Source organism: Copadichromis virginalis, linkage group LG11 (genome assembly GCF_057382275.1).
Source record: "Copadichromis virginalis isolate Kocher_CV1m ecotype Utaka linkage group LG11, C_Virginalis_male_GT1.1, whole genome shotgun sequence".
In the NCBI taxonomy this organism is placed as follows: domain Eukaryota; kingdom Metazoa; phylum Chordata; class Actinopteri; order Cichliformes; family Cichlidae; genus Copadichromis; species Copadichromis virginalis.
This window is the reverse complement of record NC_140628.1, coordinates 22,125,849-22,145,923: the sequence shown is the minus strand read 5'-3', so window position 1 is coordinate 22,145,923 and position 20,075 is coordinate 22,125,849. Positions and strand designations below refer to the sequence as shown.

The window sequence follows — 20,075 nt, the reverse complement described above, 5'->3', positions numbered from 1 at the left end:
TGTTCACATGGATGCAGAAAGCGAATGTTCTGAATATTATCAAATCTGAATATATGCATAATGTTAGGATTACAGTTGCACAACCCTCCATACATATTTACAAATAATAATGCTACACTAATCCCCTTATACCTGTCTCTTTAGGGCTTGGTGGAGCAATAGGATACATGCTTGGAGGTCTAGACTGGACTGGCACAGCTCTGGGCCAAGCATTTCAATCACAGGAGCAGGTTCTCTTCATGTTTGCAGCCATCGTCTTTATTATCTCTGTCACACTGCACATGTTCAGTATCCCTGAGCAGCCCTTCAGTCCATCAAACCAGGTTAAAGACACAGAAAATGGGGATTCTACTGGCCAGGTATCTTTGAAGCCAGCTGGCCGCACACTGGATGTAATTACAGAAGAGGATGCTTCTGCTCGAGCTCGATCCAGAGACGACCCTGAATCAGATCCTAAGGAAGTGGAAATTGACTTTCTTGCTGTGGAGCCAGTAAGGAGTAAAAGTGATTCAGTCTTAGCCATGCCAGATGCTACAATTGAGTTAGATGCAGACCTTGACCCAGACACACAAAATTTCTTGCCAGAGACACACTTTCAACCTGAAATGCAAGAAGAGCTTGAAGATGTTTTCAAACTATCAGATTCCAGTGCTGAAGCCCCACCTTCTTTCGGACCACAACCCCCTCCTGATGGGATGGCCGACGTGACGCCTATAAGTTCAGTTTTATCTGAACTTAAAGATTCAGCAAATGGTCATCCGTCCTTCCAGCAGACCAACTGGGGCTCAGAGGATTCCCAGTTGAAACTGGTAAAATGGCTGCTGTGATCAAATATGGTTTTTGTTTGTTTTTTAGCTTATGGTAACTTTGAGACAAACAGTGTTCCTTCAGTAATTTGTACCACACTGCCTCTCTCTTCTGTCCTAGCAGGCCAAACCTGCCAATGGTTCTGAGTTCCCCAGTGTTATGAAAACCCATGGCACCAAGCCGGGAAACCATACATCCAGTACACGGCCAGGCAGACCCACCTACTACAGACAAGTATGGTTTAATTTATTGTTTAATCTTTAATTGACAACATAGGTTATTTTGCAGATGTATAAAAACTGATTTTGGTGGGTTTTTTCTCTTCAGCCCTCATTTACCTTTTCATATTATGGTCGAGTTGGAGCACAACGGCATCGAATGCGACACACAGGACATTTCACCCCTCGGCCAATCACCACGTCCCAAAGTTTGAATGATTTAAGCATCATCCAGCGGCATACAGACAGACGACGGTTGCAGCTTTCAGCCAGCAGTGTGTCATCTGAGGGCTCAAGCAGTGAGGGAGGAACAGACAAGGGTGGGCGTGTACGGCTGCTGTGGTTGTCCATGTTGAAGGTGAATTTCTTCTTCATTCTCCTACTACAGCACTGGATTATGTCAACAGAGATGATTGATGTTCCAGTAATAAATACTGCCTGTATTACTTTCACTCTAGATGCCCAGTCAGCTCTGGAGATTATGTGTGTGTCACCTGCTCACATGGTTCTCCATTATAGCTGAAGCTGTGTTTTATACAGATTTCATGGGGCAGGTTATTTTCCAAGGAGACCCCAAGGTATACACACAAGCACACACATACAGATACCTTCCAAATCCCATCTGTATTGTTGTTGAAGCACTACCTGACATCATTTGGTATTTTGTATTCCTTGGAAACCACACAGTAGTGCAGTGGACTTAGCACATTTTACAATTTATGAGTATGAGGCACTAAAATGTCAGTGGAAGTCAAATCGTCAGTGTTTCTACTTTTTTTCTTTTTTCTTTAAGGCACCAGCCAATTCCACAGAGCTACAAAATTATCACAAAGGAGTACAGATGGGCTGCTGGGGACTGGTGGTTTATGCTGCTACTGCTGCTGTCTGCTCTGGTAAAACTCAAACAGCTTCATTTTTTTATAGAACTATTCAGCTAACTACTCAGTGAATGACAGTTTTTCTCCACCCAGCCATCCTTCAGAAGTATCTGGATCATTTTGATCTCAGCATTAGGGTCATCTACATTCTTGGGACTCTGGGATTCTCAGTAGGTGAGCTGACTTATTAGAATAGTTGAAATATGAGTATAAATGTTGTTAGCCTCTGTAAAGTTACTTACGGATTGGATTCCCTCTCATCTTAGGTACTGCAGTCATGGCAATCATCCCTAATGTTTATGTTGCGATGGTGATGATCAGTACCATGGGCATCATCTCCATGAGTATCTCCTACTGTCCCTATGCATTACTTGGCCAGTACCATGAAATAAAAGAGGTATGATCACACTTATGTTCCTGGTGCATACTAAAACCATTATGGTCAAGTCTGAGGTTGTTTGACCAAATGTGCTGTAATTCAGTTCAATTCAGTTTTATTTATATAGTGTCAAATCACAAAAATTAAAAACAATCCTTATATTTAAAATTATGTTAATATCCCCAATTACTTTTGAAAATGATTGATGTGTCTATAAATGGCTCCAGTTTTTATAGTTTCTAAACAGTTAATGCAATAATTCAATTAAACCACTTTAATTAACTAGAAAGTGCATTTTCTGAAGAAACTGCAGTGTGAATGCTTGAATCTGAATGTATGCATTGAAATGAAATAATTACTGAATTTAAGTTAAAAATTTTGAATGAGATAAAAAAAAAAAACCCGAATTTAACCTGAAAACAAAAGTGCTGAACTGCTAAAAGCTGAAGGTTACACAGAAGAAGAAGTTGGAAAAAAGCTGAAAATGTTTTAATTGTAAATTAGAAAAACCTAAGAAATGAGAAAAGAACATTTAGAGTCAGAAAACATCTGAAAGAATATTAAAAGGTCATATTCTTTGAATCACTGAATGACTAAAATGTGATCCCTCCACTTGGACCCACACAGTTTAAAAAGTTTACATCTCTGAGCTTTGAAAGACAAGATGTTGGAAAAAGAACAACGATGGCGACGTTTTGAGGGTAAAATGATGGCTTTAACACTGTGGACACAGCAGCAGTTGAAAGAGAAGTGTTTAAGATTAATTTTGGCAGAGTGGCAGAGAGAGCTCGTTAAGCAGGCAGGTGTGAGCCTGGTTGCTATAGTGACCGCACCCAATGGCTCCATACACACGGACACAGACATGCACCTCACTTTTGCTGCTTAAAATGAACAGAAAAGTCAGGCCGAAACAAATCGTTCCCAAATGAAAAGTAAAAGTCGTATTGACAAAATTCTTTCACTGTGAGCGACAGCAATGTCTAGTCTACCAAATTCTCAGTTTTCATGTCTGTGGAGTTTATTATATGGACGTGGTGACAGTGGAAAGACACCATGCTCTTCTGATTTTCAAACGAACCTTCTGAGCCATTTTAACATTAGAGTCTATGGAAGAGTTGGAGGTAGGAGGCTGTGCATTGGTGACATTTATGAAAGAACCATAACACCTAGTACAATAGTAAACACATTGGATGAAAGAGGACAGCCATGGCTACGTTTTGAGGGTAAAATCATACCTGTAGAGCAAACGCTGCGGACACAGCAGCAGTTTTAAAAAAGATTTTAAGATTATTTTTTTTGCTCCTCTCACTCTAGCAGTTGAGCTGCCTCACTCTAGCCCCAACATTCCGTCCCATACACACCCATTATAAACTCTGAAACGGGTGAAAAAACATCATGAAACTTAAACTGGAACTGAAGAAAAAGTATAATAGATATTGAAAAGATAAATGCAAGTTGAATAGTTGAATGTCTTGTCTTCGTTTTAAAGTTTGAATGGTGGCTCTATGTCAATGTATGTGGAAGTAGTAAGAGTTTAAAAATGAGTAAGTTGAATGAGGATTTGAAGGGTCTCCCCATTGAAATACATTATAAATTTTTGTTGAATAAAGTTGAATAAAATTAAAAATATAAATGTTAAAAATATGAAAAATGGAAGCAGTGTTGTCCAAAAGAATAGGAATCTAACGGTGTTTGAATGGTTTTTCTAAGTTGAACGGTTTTGAAGGAGTAGGATTACAAAAAACGTACGGAATACAGAATAAAATATAATAATAACTAGAAAGTGCATTTTCTGAAGAAACTGCAGTGTGAATGCTTGAATCTGAATGTATGCATTGAAATGAAATAATTACTGAATTTAAGTTAAAAATTTTGAATGAGATAAAAAAAAAAACGAATTTAACCTGAAAACAAAAGTGCTGAACTGCTAAAAGCTGAAGGTTACACAGAAGAAGAAGTTGGAAAAAAGCTGAAAATGTTTTAAATGTAAATTAGAAAACCCTAAGAAATGAGAAAAGAACATTTAGAGTCAGAAAACATCTGAATGAATATTAAAAGGTCATATTCTTTGAATCACTGAATGACTCAAATGTGATCCCTCCACTTTGATCCACACAGTTTAAAAAGTTTAAATGCCTGAGCTTTGAAAGACACGGTGTTGGAAAGAGAACAATAATGGCGACGTTTTGAGGGTAAAATGATGGCTGTAACACTGTGGACACAGCAGCAGTTGAAAGAGAAGTGCTAAAGATGAATCTTGGTACAGTGGCAGGCAGAGCTCGTTAAGCAGGCAGGTGTGAGCCTGGTTGCTATAGTGACTGCACCCAATGGCTCCATACACACGTACACAGACATGCGCCTCACTTTTGCTGCTTAAAATGAACAGAAAAGTCAGGGCGAAACAAATCGTTCCCAAATGAAAAGTAAAAGTCGTATTGACAAAATTCTTTCACCGTGAGTGACAGCAATGTCTAGTCTACTGAATTCTCAGTTTTCATGCCTGTGGAGTTTATTATATGGACGTGGTGACAGTGGAAAGACACCATGCTCTTCTGATTTTCAAACGAACCTTCTGAGAAAGTTTAACATTAGAGTCTATGGAAGAGTTGGAGGGAGGAGGCTGTGCATTGGTGACATTTACGAAAGAACCATAACACCTAGGACAATAGTAAACACATTGGATGAAAGAGGACAGCGATGGCTACGTTTTGAGGGTAAAATCATACCTGTAGAGCAAACGCTGCGGACACAGCAGCAGTTTTAAAAAAGATTTTAAGATTAATTTTTTTGCTCCTCTCACTCTAGCAGTTGAGCTGCCTCACTCTAGCCCCAACATTCCGTCCCATACACACCCATTATAAACTCTGAAACGGGTGAAAAAACATCATGAAACTTAAACTGGAACTGAAGAAAAAGTATAATAGATATTGAAAAGATAAATACAAGTTGAATAGTTGAATGTCTTGTCTTCATTTTAAAGTTTGAATGGTGGCTCTATGTCAATGTATGTGGAAGTAGTAAGAGTTTAAAAATGAATAAGTTGAATGAGGATTTGAAGGGTCTCCCCATTGAAATACATTATAAATTTTTGTTGAATAAAGTTGAATAAAATTAAAAATATAAATGTTAAAAATATGAAATTTAGAAGCAGTGTTGTCCAAAAGAATAGGAATCTAACGGTGTTTGAATGGTTTTTCTAAGTTGAACGGTTTTGAAGGAGTAGGATTACAAAAAACGTACGGAATACAGAATAAAATATAATAATAACTAGAAAGTGCATTTTCTGAAGAAACTGCAGTGTGAATGCTTGAATCTGAATGTATGGACTGAAATGAATTAATTGCTGAATTTTGAGTTAAAAATATTGAATGAGATTTAAAAAAAAACAACAACAAAAAAACGAATTTAACCTGAAAACAAAGGTGCTGAACTGCTAAAAGCTGAAGGTTACACAGAAGAAGAAGTTGGAAAAAAGCTGAAAATGTTTTAATTGTAAATTAGAAAAACCTAAGAAATGAGAAAAGAACATTTAGAGTCAGAAAACATCTGAAAGAATATTAAAAGGTCATATTCTTTGAATCACTGAATGACTAAAATGTGATCCCTCCACTTGGACCCACACAGTTTAAAAAGTTTACATCTCTGAGCTTTGAAAGACAAGATGTTGGAAAAAGAACAACGATGGCGACGTTTTGAGGGTAAAATGATGGCTGTAACACTGTGGACACAGCAGCAGTTGAAAGAGAAGTGCTTAAGATGAATCTTGGTACAGTGGCAGGCAGAGCTCGTTAAGCAGGCAGGTGTGAGCCTGGTTGCTATAGTGACCGCACCCAATGGCTCCATACACACGTACACAGACATGCGCCTCACTTTTGCTGCTTAAAATGAACAGAAAAGTCAGGCCGAAACAAATCGCTCCCAAATGAAAAGTATAGGTCGTATTGACGAAATTCTTTCACCGTGAGCGGCAGCAATGTCCAGTCTACCTAATTCTCAGTTTTCATGCCTGTGGAGTTTATTATATGGACGTGGTGACAGTGTAAAAACACCATGCTCTTCTGATTTTCAAACGAACCTTCTGAGCCGTTTTAACATTAGAGTCTATGGAAGAGTTGGAGGGAGGAGGCTGTGCATTGGTGACATTTATGAAAGAACCATAACACCTAGTACAATAGTAAACACATTGGATGAAAGAGGACAGCGATGGCTACGTTTTGAGGGTAAAATCATACCTGTAGAGCAAACGCTGTGGACACAGCAGCAGTTTTAAAAAAGATTTTAAGATTAATTTTTTTGCTCCTCTCACTCTAGCAGTTGAGCTGTCTCACTCTAGCGGCAACATTCCGTCCCATACACACCCATTATAAACTCTGAAACGGGTGAAAAAACATCATGAAACTTAAACTGGAACTGAAGAAAAAGTATAATAGATATTGAAAAGATAAATACAAGTTGAATAGTTGAATGTCTTGTCTTTGTTTTAAAGTTTGAATGGTGGCTCTATGTCAACGTATGTGGAAGTAGTAGGAGTTTAAAAATGAGTAAGTTGAATGAGAATTTGAAGGGTCTCCCCATTGAAATACATGGGAAATTTTTGTTGAATAAAGTTGAATAAAATTAAAAATATAAATGTTAAAAATGAGAAAAGTAGAAGCAGTCATGTCCAAAAGAATAGGAATCTAATGGTGTTTGAATGGTTTTTCTAAGTTGAACGGTTTTGAAGGAGATAGATTACAAAAAACGTACGGAATAGATAATAATAAAATAGAACTAGAAAGTGCATTTTCTGAAGAAACTGCAGTGTGAATGCTTGAATCTGAATGTATGGACTGAAATGAATTAATTGCTGAATTTTGAGTTAAAAATATTGAATGAAATTAAAAAAAAACAAAAAAACAAATTTAACCTGAAAACAAAAGTGCTGAACTGCTAAAAGCTGAAGGTTACACAGAAGAAGAAGTTGGAAAAAAGCTGAAAATGTTTTAATTTTAAATTAGAAAAACCTAAGAAATGAGAAAAGAACATTTAGAGTCAGAAAACATCTGAATGAATATTAAAAGGTCATATTCTTTGAATCACTGAATGACTCAAATGTGATCCCTCCACTTGGACCCACACAGTTTAAAAAGTTTACATCTCTGAGCTTTGAAAGACAAGATGTTGGAAAAAGAACAACGATGGCGACGTTTTGAGCGTAAAATGATGGCTTTAACACTGTGGACACAGCAGCAGTTGAAAGAGAAGTGTTTAAGATGAATCTTGGCAGAGTGAGAGAGAGAGCTCGTTAAGCAGGCAGGTGTGAGCCTGGTTGCTATAGTGACCGCACCCAATGGCTCCATACACACGTACACAGACATGCGCCTCACTTTTGCTGCTTAAAATGAACAGAAAAGTCAGGCCGAAACAAATCGCTCCCAAATGAAAAGTAAAAGTCGTATTGACAAAATTCTTTCACCGTGAGCGACAGCAATGTCTAGTCTACCTAATTCTCAGTTTTCATGCCTGTGGAGCTTATTATATGGACGTGGTGACAGTGGAAAGACACCATGCTCTTCTGATTTTCAAACGAACCTTCTGAGCCATTTTAACATTAGAGTCTATGGAAGAGTTGGAGGGAGGAGGCTGTGCATTGGTGACATTTATGAAAGAACCACAACACCTAGTACAATAGTAAACACATTGGATGAAAGAGGACAGCCATGGCTACGTTTTGAGGGTAAAATCATACCTGTAGAGCAAACGCTGCGGACACAGCAGCAGTTTTAAAAAAGATTTTAAGATTAATTTTTTTGCTCCTCTCACTCTAGCAGTTGAGCTGCCTCACTCTAGCCCCAACATTCCGTCCCATACACACCCATTATAAACTCTGAAACGGGTGAAAAAACATCATGAAACTTAAACTGGAACTGAAGAAAAAGTATAATAGATATTGAAAAGATAAATACAAGTTGAATAGTTGAATGTCTTGTCTTCGTTTTAAAGTTTGAATGGTGGCTCTATGTCAATGTATGTGGAAGTAGTAAGAGTTTAAAAATGAGTAAGTTGAATGAGGATTTGAAGGGTCTCCCCATTGAAATACATTATAAATTTTTGTTGAATAAAGTTGAATAAAATTAAAAATATAAATGTTAAAAATATGAAAAATAGAAGCAGTGTTGTCCAAAAGAATAGGAATCTAACGGTGTTTGAATGGTTTTTCTAAGTTGAACGGTTTTGAAGTTATAGGATTACAAAAAACGTACGGAATAGATAAAATATAATAATAATAATAACTAGAAAGTGCATTTTCTGAAGAAACTGCAGTGTGAATGCTTGAATCTGAATGTATGCACTGAAATGAATTAATTGCTGAATTTTGAGTTAAAAATATTGAATGAGATTAAAAAAAAAAAAAAAAACGAATTTAACCTGAAAACAAAGGTGCTGAACTGCTAAAAGCTGAAGGTTACACAGAAGAAGGAGTTGGAAAAAAACTGAAAATGTTTTAAATGTAAATTAGAAAACCCTAAGAAATGAGAAAAGAACATTTAGAGTCAGAAAACATCTGAATGAATATTAAAAGGTCATATTCTTTGAATCACTGAATGACTCAAATGTGATCCCTCCACTTTGATCCACACAGTTTAAAAAGTTTAAATGCCTGAGCTTTGAAAGATACGGTGTTGGAAAGAGAACAATAATGGCGACAATTTGAGGGTAAAATGATGGCTGTAACACTGTGGACACAGCAGCAGTTGAAAGAGAAGTGCTTAAGATGAATCTTGGTACAGTGGCAGGCAGAGCTCGTTAAGCAGGCAGGTGTGAGCCTGGTTGCTATAGTGACCGCACCCAATGGCTCCATACACACGTACACAGACATGCGCCTCACTTTTGCTGCTTAAAATGAACAGAAAAGTCAGGCCGAAACAAATCGTTCCCAAATGAAAAGTAAAAGTCGTATTGACAAAATTCTTTCACCGTGAGTGACAGCAATGTCTAGTCTACTGAATTCTCAGTTTTCATGCCTGTGGAGTTTATTATATGGACGTGGTGACAGTGGAAAGACACCATGCTCTTCTGATTTTCAAACGAACCTTCTGAGCCATTTTAACATTAGAGTCTATGGAAGAGTTGGAGGGAGGAGGCTGTGCATTGGTGACATTTATGAAAGAACCATAACACCTAGTACAATAGTAAACACATTGGATGAAAGAGGACAGCCATGGCTACGTTTTGAGGGTAAAATCATACCTGTAGAGCAAACGCTGCGGACACAGCAGCAGTTTTAAAAAAGATTTTAAGATTATTTTTTTTGCTCCTCTCACTCTAGCAGTTGAGCTGCCTCACTCTAGCCCCAACATTCCGTCCCATACACACCCATTATAAACTCTGAAACGGGTGAAAAAACATCATGAAACTTAAACTGGAACTGAAGAAAAAGTATAATAGATATTGAAAAGATAAATACAAGTTGAATAGTTGAATGTCTTGTCTTCGTTTTAAAGTTTGAATGGTGGCTCTATGTGAACGTATGTTGAAGTAGTAAGAGTTTAAAAATGAGTAAGTTGAATGAGAATTTGAAGGGTCTCCCCATTGAAATACATGGGAAATTTTTGTTGAATAAAGTTGAATAAAATTAAAAATATAAATGTTAAAAATGAGAAAAATACAAGCAATCATGTCCAAAAGAATAGGAATCTAATGGTGTTTGAATGGTTTTTCTAAGTTGAACGGTTTTGAAGGAGTAGGCTTTCAAAAAACGTACGGAATAGATAATAAAATATAAGAATAAAGATTAGAAGAACAATACTGTGAATGCTTTTCAAGCATTCACACTAATAATAAAGATTCGAATAACAATACTGTGAATGCTTTTCAAGCATTCACACTAATAAAGATTAGAAGAACAATACTGTGAATGCTTTTCAAGCATTCACACTAATAACTAGAAAGTGCATTTTCTGAAGAAACTGCAGTGTGAATGCTTGAATCTGAATGTATGCACTGAAATGAATTAATTGCTGAATTTTGAGTTAAAACTTTTTTAATGAGATAAAAAAAAACAACCAAATTTAACCTGAAAACAAAAGTGCTGAACTGCTAAAAGCTGAAGGTTACACAGAAGAAGAAGTTGGAAAAAAGCTGAAAATGTTTTAATTGTAAATTAGAAAAACCTAAGAAATGAGAAAAGAACATTTAGAGTCAGAAAACATCTGAAAGAATATTAAAAGGTCATATTCTTTGAATCACTGAATGACTAAAATGTGATCCCTCCACTTGGACCCACACAGTTTAAAAAGTTTACATCTCTGAGCTTTGAAAGACAAGATGTTGGAAAAAGAACAACGATGGCGACGTTTTGAGGGTAAAATGATGGCTGTGACACTGTGGACACAGCAGCAGTTGAAAGAGAAGTGTTTAAGATGAATCTTGGCACAGTGGCAGGCAGAGCTCGTTAAGCAGGCAGGTGTGAGCCTGGTTGCTATAGTGACCGCACCCAATGGCTCCATACACACGTACACAGACATGCGCCTCACTTTTGCTGCTTAAAATGAACAGAAAAGTCAGGCCGAAACAAATCGTTCCCAAATGAAAAGTAAAAGTCGTATTGACAAAATTCTTTCACTGTGAGCGACAGCAATGTCTAGTCTACTGAATTCTCAGTTTTCATGTCTGTGGAGTTTATTATATGGACGTGGTGACAGTGGAAAGACACCATGCTCTTCTGATTTTCAAACGAACCTTCTGAGCCATTTTAACATTAGAGTCTATGGAAGAGTTGGAGGGAGGAGGCTGTGCATTGGTGACATTTATGAAAGAACCATAACACCTAGTACAATAGTAAACACATTGGATGAAAGAGGACAGCCATGGCTACGTTTTGAGGGTAAAATCATACCTGTAGAGCAAACGCTGCGGACACAGCAGCAGTTTTAAAAAAGATTTTAAGATTAATTTTTTTGCTCCTCTCACTCTAGCAGTTAAGCTGCCTCACTCTAGCCCCAACATTCCGTCCCATACACACCCATTATAAACTCTGAAACGGGTGAAAAAACATCATGAAACTTAAACTGGAACTGAAGAAAAAGTATAAAAGATATTGAAAAGATAAATACAAGTTGAATAGTTGAATGTCTTGTCTTCGTTTTAAAGTTTGAATGGTGGCTCTATGTCAATGTATGTGGAAGTAGTAAGAGTTTAAAAATGAGTAAGTTGAATGAGGATTTGAAGGGTCTCCCCATTGAAATACATTATAAATTTTCTGTTGAATAAAGTTGAACAAAATTAAAAATATAAATGTTAAAAATATGAAAAATAGAAGCAGTGTTGTCCAAAAGAATAGGAATCTAACGGTGTTTGAATGGTTTTTCTAAGTTGAACGGTTTTGAAGGAGTAGGCTTACAAAAAACGTACGGAAAAATAAAATATAACTAGAAAGTGCATTTTCTGAAGAAACTGCAGTGTGAATGCTTGAATCTGAATGTATGCACTGAAATGAATTAATTGCTGAATTTTGAGTTAAAAATATTGAATGAGATTAAAAAAAACCAAAAAAACCCCGAATTTAACCTGAAAACAAAGGTGCTGAACTGCTAAAAGCTGAAGGTTACACAGAAGAAGGAGTTGGAAAAAAACTGAAAATGTTTTAAATGTAAATTAGAAAACCCTAAGAAATGAGAAAAGAACATTTAGAGTCAGAAAACATCTGAATGAATATTAAAAGGTCATATTCTTTGAATCACTGAATGACTCAAATGTGATCCCTCCACTTTGATCCACACAGTTTAAAAAGTTTAAATGCCTGAGCTTTGAAAGATACGGTGTTGGAAAGAGAACAATAATGGCGACAATTTGAGGGTAAAATGATGGCTGTAACACTGTGGACACAGCAGCAGTTGAAAGAGAAGTGTTTAATATGAATCTTGGTACAGTGGCAGGCAGAGCTCGTTAAGCAGGCAGGTGTGAGCCTGGTTGCTATAGTGACCGCACCCAAAGGCTCCATACACACGTACACAGACATGCGCCTCACTTTTGCTGCTTAAAATGAACAGAAAAGTCAGGCCGAAACAAATCGTTCCCAAATGAAAAGTAAAAGTCGCATTGAAAAAATTCTTTCACCGTGAGCGACAGCAGCTTCTAGTCTACTGAATTCTCAGTTTTCATGCCTGTGGAGTTTATTATATGGACGTGGTGACAGTGGAAAGACACCATGCTCTTCTGATTTTCAAACGAACCTTCTGAGCCATTTTAACATTAGAGTCTATGGAAGAGTTGGAGGGAGGAGGCTGTGCATTGGTGACATTTATGAAAGAACCATAACACCTAGTACAATAGTAAACACATTGGATGAAAGAGGACAGCCATGGCTACGTTTTGAGGGTAAAATCATACCTGTAGAGCAAACGCTGCGGACACAGCAGCAGTTTTAAAAAATATTTTAAGATTAATTTTTTTGCTCCTCTCACTCTAGCAGTTGAGCTGTCTCACTCTAGCCCCAACATTCCGTCCCATACACACCCATTATAAATTTTGAAACGGGTGAAAAAACATCATGAAACTTAAACTGGAACTGAAGAAAAAGTATAATAGATATTGAAAAGATAAATACAAGTTGAATAGTTGAATGTCTTGTCTTCGTTTTAAAGTTTGAATGGTGGCTCTATGTCAATGTATGTGGAAGTAGTAAGAGTTTAAAAATGAGTAAGTTGAATGAGAATTTGAAGGGTCTCCCCATTGAAATACATGGGAAATTTTTGTTGAATAAAGTTGAATAAAATTAAAAATATAAATGTTAAAAATGAGAAAAGTAGAAGCAGTCATGTCCAAAAGAATAGGAATCTAACGATGTTTGAATGGTTTTTCTAAGTTGAACGGTTTTGAAGGAGTTAGATGCCAAAAAACGTACGGAATATATAATAATAAAGATTCGAAGAACAATACTGTGAATGCTTTTCAAGCATTCACACTAATAACTAGAAAGTGCATTTTCTGAAGAAACTGCAGTGTGAATGCTTGAATCTGAATGTATGCACTGAAATGAATTAATTGCTGAATTTTGAGTTAAAAATATTGAATGAAATTAAAAAAAAAACAAAAAAACAAATTTAACCTGAAAACAAAGGTGCTGAACTGCTAAAAGCTGAAGGTTACACAGAAGCAGAAGTTGGAAAAAAGCTGAAAATGTTTTAATTGTAAATTAGAAAAACCTAAGAAATGAGAAAAGAACATTTAGAGTCAGAAAACATCTGAAAGAATATTAAAAGGTCATATTCTTTGAATCACTGAATGACTAAAATGTGATCCCTCCACTTGGATCCACACAGTTTAAAAAGTTTAAATGTCTGAGCTTTGAAAGACAAGATGTTGGAAAGAGAACAACGATGGCGACGTTTTGAGGGTAAAATGATGGCTTTAACACTGTGGACACAGCAGCAGTTGAAAGAGAAGTGTTTAAGATGAATCTTGGCAGAGTGGCAGAGAGAGCTCGTTAAGCAGGCAGGTGTGAGCCTGGTTGCTATAGTGACCGCACCCAATGGCTCCATACACACGACACAGACATGCACCTCACTTTTGCTGCTTAAAATGAACAGAAAAGTCAGGCCGAAACAAATCGTTCCCAAATGAAAAGTACATGTCGTACTGACAAAATTCTTTCACCGTGAGCGACAGCCATGTCTAGTCTACCTAATTCTCAGTTTTCATGCCTGTGGAGCTTATTATATGGACGTGGTGACAGTGTAAAGACACCATGCTCTTCTGATTTTCAAACGAACCTTCTGAGCCATTTTAACATTAGAGTCTATGGAAGAGTTGGAGGGAGGAGGCTGTGCATTGGTGACATTTATGAAAGAACCATAACACCTAGGACAATAGTAAACACATTGGATGAAAGAGGACAGCCATGGCTACGTTTTGAGGGTAAAATCATACCTGTAGAGCAAACGCTGCGGACACAGCAGCAGTTTTAAAAAAGATTTTAAGATTAATTTTTTTGCTCCTCTCACTCTAGCAGTTGAGCTGCCTCACTCTAGCCCCAACATTCCGTCCCATACACACCCATTATAAACTCTGAAACGGGTGAAAAAACATCATGAAACTTAAACTGGAACTGAAGAAAAAGTATAATAGATATTGAAAAGATAAATACAAGTTGAATAGTTGAATGTCTTGTCTTCGTTTTAAAGTTTGAATGGTGGCTCTATGTCAATGTATGTGGAAGTAGTAAGAGTTTAAAAATGAGTAAGTTGAATGAGGATTTGAAGGGTCTCCCCATTGAAATACATTATAAATTTTTGTTGAATAAAGTTGAATAAAATTAAAAATATAAATGTTAAAAATATGAAAAATAGAAGCAGTGTTGTCCAAAAGAATAGGAATCTAACGGTGTTTGAATGGTTTTTCTAAGTTGAACGGTTTTGAAGTTATAGGATTACAAAAAACGTACGGAATAGATAAAATATAATAATAATAATAACTAGAAAGTGCATTTTCTGAAGAAACTGCAGTGTGAATGCTTGAATCTGAATGTATGGACTGAAATGAATTAATTGCTGAATTTTGAGTTAAAAATTTTGAATGAGATAAAAAAAAAAAAAAAACAACCTGAATTTAACCTGAAAACAACAGTGCTGAACTGCTAAAAGCTGAAGGTTACACAGAAGAAGAAGTTGGAAAAAAGCTGAAAATGTTTTAATTGTAAATTAGAAAAACCTAAGAAATGAGAAAAGAACTTTTAGAGTCAGAAAACATATGAAAGACTATTAAAAGGTCATATTCTTTGAATCACTGAATGACTAAAATGTGATCCCTCCACTTGGACCCACACAGTTTAAAAAGTTTACATCTCTGAGCTTTGAAAGACAAGATGTTGGAAAAAGAACAACGATGGCGACGTTTTGAGGGTAAAATGATGGCTGTGACACTGTGGACACAGCAGCAGTTGAAAGAGAAGTGCTTAAGATGAATCTTGGCACAGTGGCAGGCAGAGCTCGTTAAGCAGGCAGGTGTGAGCCTGGTTGCTATAGTGACCGCACCCAATGGCTCCATACACACGTACACAGACATGCGCCTCACTTTTGCTGCTTAAAATGAACAGAAAAGTCAGGCCGAAACAAATCGTTCCCAAATGAAAAGTAAAAGTCGTATTGACAAAATTCTTTCACCGTGAGCGACAGCAATGTCTAGTCTACCAAATTCTCAGTTTTCATGCCTGTGGAGTTTATTATATGGGCGTGGTGACAGTGGAAAGACACCATGCTCTTCTGATTTTCAAACGAACCTTCTGAGCCATTTTAACATTAGAGTCTATGGAAGAGTTGGAGGGAGGAGGCTGTGCATTGGTGACATTTACGAAAGAACCATAACACCTAGGACAATAGTAAACACATTGGATGAAAGAGGACAGCGATGGCTACGTTTTGAGGGTAAAATCATACCTGTAGAGCAAACGCTGCGGACACAGCAGCAGTTTTAAAAAAGATTTTAAGATTAATTTTTTTGCTCCTCTCACTCTAGCAGTTGAGCTGCCTCACTCTAGCCCCAACATTCCGTCCCATACACACCCATTATAAACTCTGAAACGGGTGAAAAAACATCATGAAACTTAAACTGGAACTGAAGAAAAAGTATAATAGATATTGAAAAGATAAATACAAGTTGAATAGTTGAATGTCTTGTCTTCGTTTTAAAGTTTGAATGGTGGCTCTATGTCAATGTATGTGGAAGTAGATACAGTTTAAAGAGGAGGAATTTGAATGAGAATTTTAAGGGTCTCCCCATTAAAATACATTATAAATTTTTGTTGAATAAAGTTGAATAAAATTAAAAATATAAATGTTAAAAATGAGAAAAATAGAAGCAGTCTTGTCCAAAAGAAGAGGAATCTGAAGGTGTTTGAATGGTTTTTCTAAGTTGAACGGTTTTGAAGGAGTTAGATGCCAAAAAACGTACGGAATATGGAATAATAGATAATAAGAAAGATTAGAATAACAATACTGTGAATGCTTTTCAAGCATTCACACTAATAATAATAAAGATTAGAATAACAATACTGTGAATGCTTTTCAAGCATTCACACTAACTAGAAAGTGCATTTTCTGAAGAAACTGCAGTGTGAATGCTTGAATCTGAATGTATGCACTGAAATGAATTAATTACTGAATTTAAGTTAAAAATCTTGAATGAGATAAAAAAAAAAAAACCCGAATTTAACCTGAAAACAAAAGTGCTGAACTGCTAAAAGCTGAAGGTTACACAGAAGAAGAAGTTGGAAAAAAGCTGAAAATGTTTTAATTGTAAATTAGAAAAACCTAAGAAATGAGAAAAGAACATTTAGAGTCAGAAAACATCTGAAAAAATATTAAAAGGTCATATTCTTTGAATCACTGAATGACTAAAATGTGATCCCTCCACTTGGACCCACACAGTTTAAAAAGTTTACATCTCTGAGCTTTGAAAGACAAGATGTTGGAAAAAGAACAACGATGGCGACGTTTTGAGGGTAAAATGATGGCTTTAACACTGTGGACACAGCAGCAGTTGAAAGAGAAGTGTTTAAGATGAATCTTGGCAGAGTGAGAGAGAGAGCTCGTTAAGCAGGCAGGTGTGAGCCTGGTTGCTATAGTGACCGCACCCAATGGCTCCATACACACGTACACAGACATGCGCCTCACTTTTGCTGCTTAAAATGAACAGAAAAGTCAGGCCGAAACAAATCGCTCCCAAATGAAAAGTAAAAGTCGTATTGACAAAATTCTTTCACCGTGAGCGACAGCAATGTCTAGTCTACCTAATTCTCAGTTTTCATGCCTGTGGAGCTTATTATATGGACGTGGTGACAGTGGAAAGACACCATGCTCTTCTGATTTTCAAACGAACCTTCTGAGCCATTTTAACATTAGAGTCTATGGAAGAGTTGGAGGGAGGAGGCTGTGCATTGGTGACATTTATGAAAGAACCATAACACCTAATACAATAGTAAACACATTGGATGAAAGAGGACAGCCATGGCTACGTTTTGAGGGTAAAATCATACCTGTAGAGCAAACGCTGCGGACACAGCAGCAGTTTTAAAAAAGATTTTAAGATTAATTTTTTTGCTCCTCTCACTCTAGCAGTTGAGCTGCCTCACTCTAGCCCCAACATTCCGTCCCATACACACCCATTATAAACTCTGAAACGGGTGAAAAAACATCATGAAACTTAAACTGGAACTGAAGAAAAAGTATAATAGATATTGAAAAGATAAATACAAGTTGAATAGTTGAATGTCTTGTCTTCGTTTTAAAGTTTGAATGGTGGCTCTATGTCAATGTATGTGGAAGTAGTAAGAGTTTAAAAATGAGTAAGTTGAATGAGGATTTGAAGGGTCTCCCCATTGAAATACATTATAAATTTTTGTTGAATAAAGTTGAATAAAATTAAAAATATAAATGTTAAAAATATGAAAAATAGAAGCAGTGTTGTCCAAAAGAATAGGAATCTAACGGTGTTTGAATGGTTTTTCTAAGTTGAACGGTTTTGAAGTTATAGGATTACAAAAAACGTACGGAATAGATAAAATATAATAATAATAATAACTAGAAAGTGCATTTTCTGAAGAAACTGCAGTGTGAATGCTTGAATCTGAATGTATGCACTGAAATGAATTAATTGCTGAATTTTGAGTTAAAAATATTGAATGAGATTAAAAAAAACCAAAAAAAACCCGAATTTAACCTGAAAACAAAGGTGCTGAACTGCTAAAAGCTGAAGGTTACACAGAAGAAGGAGTTGGAAAAAAACTGAAAATGTTTTAAATGTAAATTAGAAAACCCTAAGAAATGAGAAAAGAACATTTAGAGTCAGAAAACATCTGAATGAATATTAAAAGGTCATATTCTTTGAATCACTGAATGACTCAAATGTGATCCCTCCACTTTGATCCACACAGTTTAAAAAGTTTAAATGCCTGAGCTTTGAAAGATACGGTGTTGGAAAAAGAACAATAATGGCGACAATTTGAGGGTAAAATGATGGCTGTAACACTGTGGACACAGCAGCAGTTGAAAGAGAAGTGTTTAAGATGAATCTTGGTACAGTGGCAGGCAGAGCTCGTTAAGCAGGCAGGTGTGAGCCTGGTTGCTATAGTGACCGCACCCAATGGCTCCATACACACGTACACAGACATGCGCCTCACTTTTGCTGCTTAAAATGAACAGAAAAGTCAGGCCGAAACAAATCGTTCCCAAATGAAAAGTAAAAGTCGCATTGAAAAAATTCTTTCACCGTGAGCGACAGCAGCTTCTAGTCTACTGAATTCTCAGTTTTCATGCCTGTGGAGTTTATTATATGGACGTGGTGACAGTGGAAAGACACCATGCTCTTCTGATTTTCAAACGAACCTTCTGAGCCATTTTAACATTAGAGTCTATGGAAGAGTTGGAGGGAGGAGGCTGTGCATTGGTGACATTTATGAAAGAACCATAACACCTAGTACAATAGTAAACACATTGGATGAAAGAGGACAGCCATGGCTACGTTTTGAGGGTAAAATCATACCTGTAGAGCAAACGCTGCGGACACAGCAGCAGTTTTAAAAAAGATTTTAAGATTAATTTTTTTGCTCCTCTCACTCTAGCAGTTGAGCTGCCTCACTCTAGCCCCAACATTCCGTCCCATACACACCCATTATAAACTCTGAAACGGGTGAAAAAACATCATGAAACTTAAACTGGAACTGAAGAAAAAGTATAATAGATATTGAAAAGATAAATACAAGTTGAATAGTTGAATGTCTTGTCTTCGTTTTAAAGTTTGAATGGTGGCTCTATGTCAACGTATGTGGAAGTAGTAAGAGTTTAAAAATGAGTAAGTTGAATGAGAATTTGAAGGGTCTCCCCATTGAAATACATGGGAAATTTTTGTTGAATAAAGTTGAATAAAATTAAAAATATAAATGTTAAAAATGAGAAAAGTAGAAGCAGTCATGTCCAAAAGAATAGGAATCTAATGGTGTTTGAATGGTTTTTCTAAGTTGAACGGTTTTGAAGGAGTAGGAGTACAAAAAACGTACGGAATAGATAAAATATAATAATAATAAAGATTAGAAGAACAATACTGTGAATGCTTTTCAAGCATTCACACTAATAAAATAGAATAAAGATTAGAAGAACAATACTGTGAATGCTTTTCAAGCATTCACACTAATAAAGATTAGAAGAACAATACTGTGAATGCTTTTCAAGCATTCACACTAACTAGAAAGTGCATTTTCTGAAGAAACTGCAGTGTGAATGCTTGAATCTGAATGTATGCACTGAAATGAATTAATTGCTGAATTTTGAGTTAAAACTTTTTTAATGAGATAAAAAAAAAAAACCCCAAATTTAACCTGAAAACAAAAGTGCTGAACTGCTAAAAGCTGAAGGTTACACAGAAGAAGAAGTTGGAAAAAAGCTGAAAATGTTTTAAATGTAAATTAGAAAACCCTAAGAAATGAGAAAAGAACATTTAGAGTCAGAAAACATCTGAATGAATATTAAAAGGTCATATTCTTTGAATCACTGAATGAAGAAAATGTGATCCCTCCACTTTGATCCACACAGTTTAAAAAGTTTAAATGTCTGAGCTTTGAAAGACACTGTGTTGGAAAGAGAACAATAATGGCGACATTTTGAGGGTAAAATGATGGCTGTAACACTGTGGACACAGCAGCAGTTGAAAGAGAAGTGTTTAAGATGAATCTTGGCACAGTGGCAGGCAGAGCTCGTTAAGCAGGCAGGTGTGAGCCTGGTTGCTATAGTGACTGCACCCAATGGCTCCATACACACGTAC

The 20,075-nt window shown here is 36.4% G+C and overlaps 1 protein-coding gene across 1 annotated transcript in view; it reads left to right on the top strand.

Annotated features, from left to right (window-relative positions):
* The window catches only part of LOC146698551 (polyamine-transporter SLC45A4-like), a 72,709-nt gene that overhangs the window by 6,110 nt on the left and 46,524 nt on the right, over positions 1-20,075 (top strand). Inside the window, exons 5-11 of the mRNA XM_085473712.1 lie at positions 145-809; positions 928-1,041; positions 1,135-1,383; positions 1,484-1,603; positions 1,819-1,918; positions 1,997-2,077; positions 2,170-2,300. Of these exons, the coding sequence (XP_085329838.1) occupies positions 145-809; positions 928-1,041; positions 1,135-1,383; positions 1,484-1,603; positions 1,819-1,918; positions 1,997-2,077; positions 2,170-2,300 (1,460 nt within the window). The remainder of the gene's footprint in view (positions 1-144; positions 810-927; positions 1,042-1,134; positions 1,384-1,483; positions 1,604-1,818; positions 1,919-1,996; positions 2,078-2,169; positions 2,301-20,075) is intronic.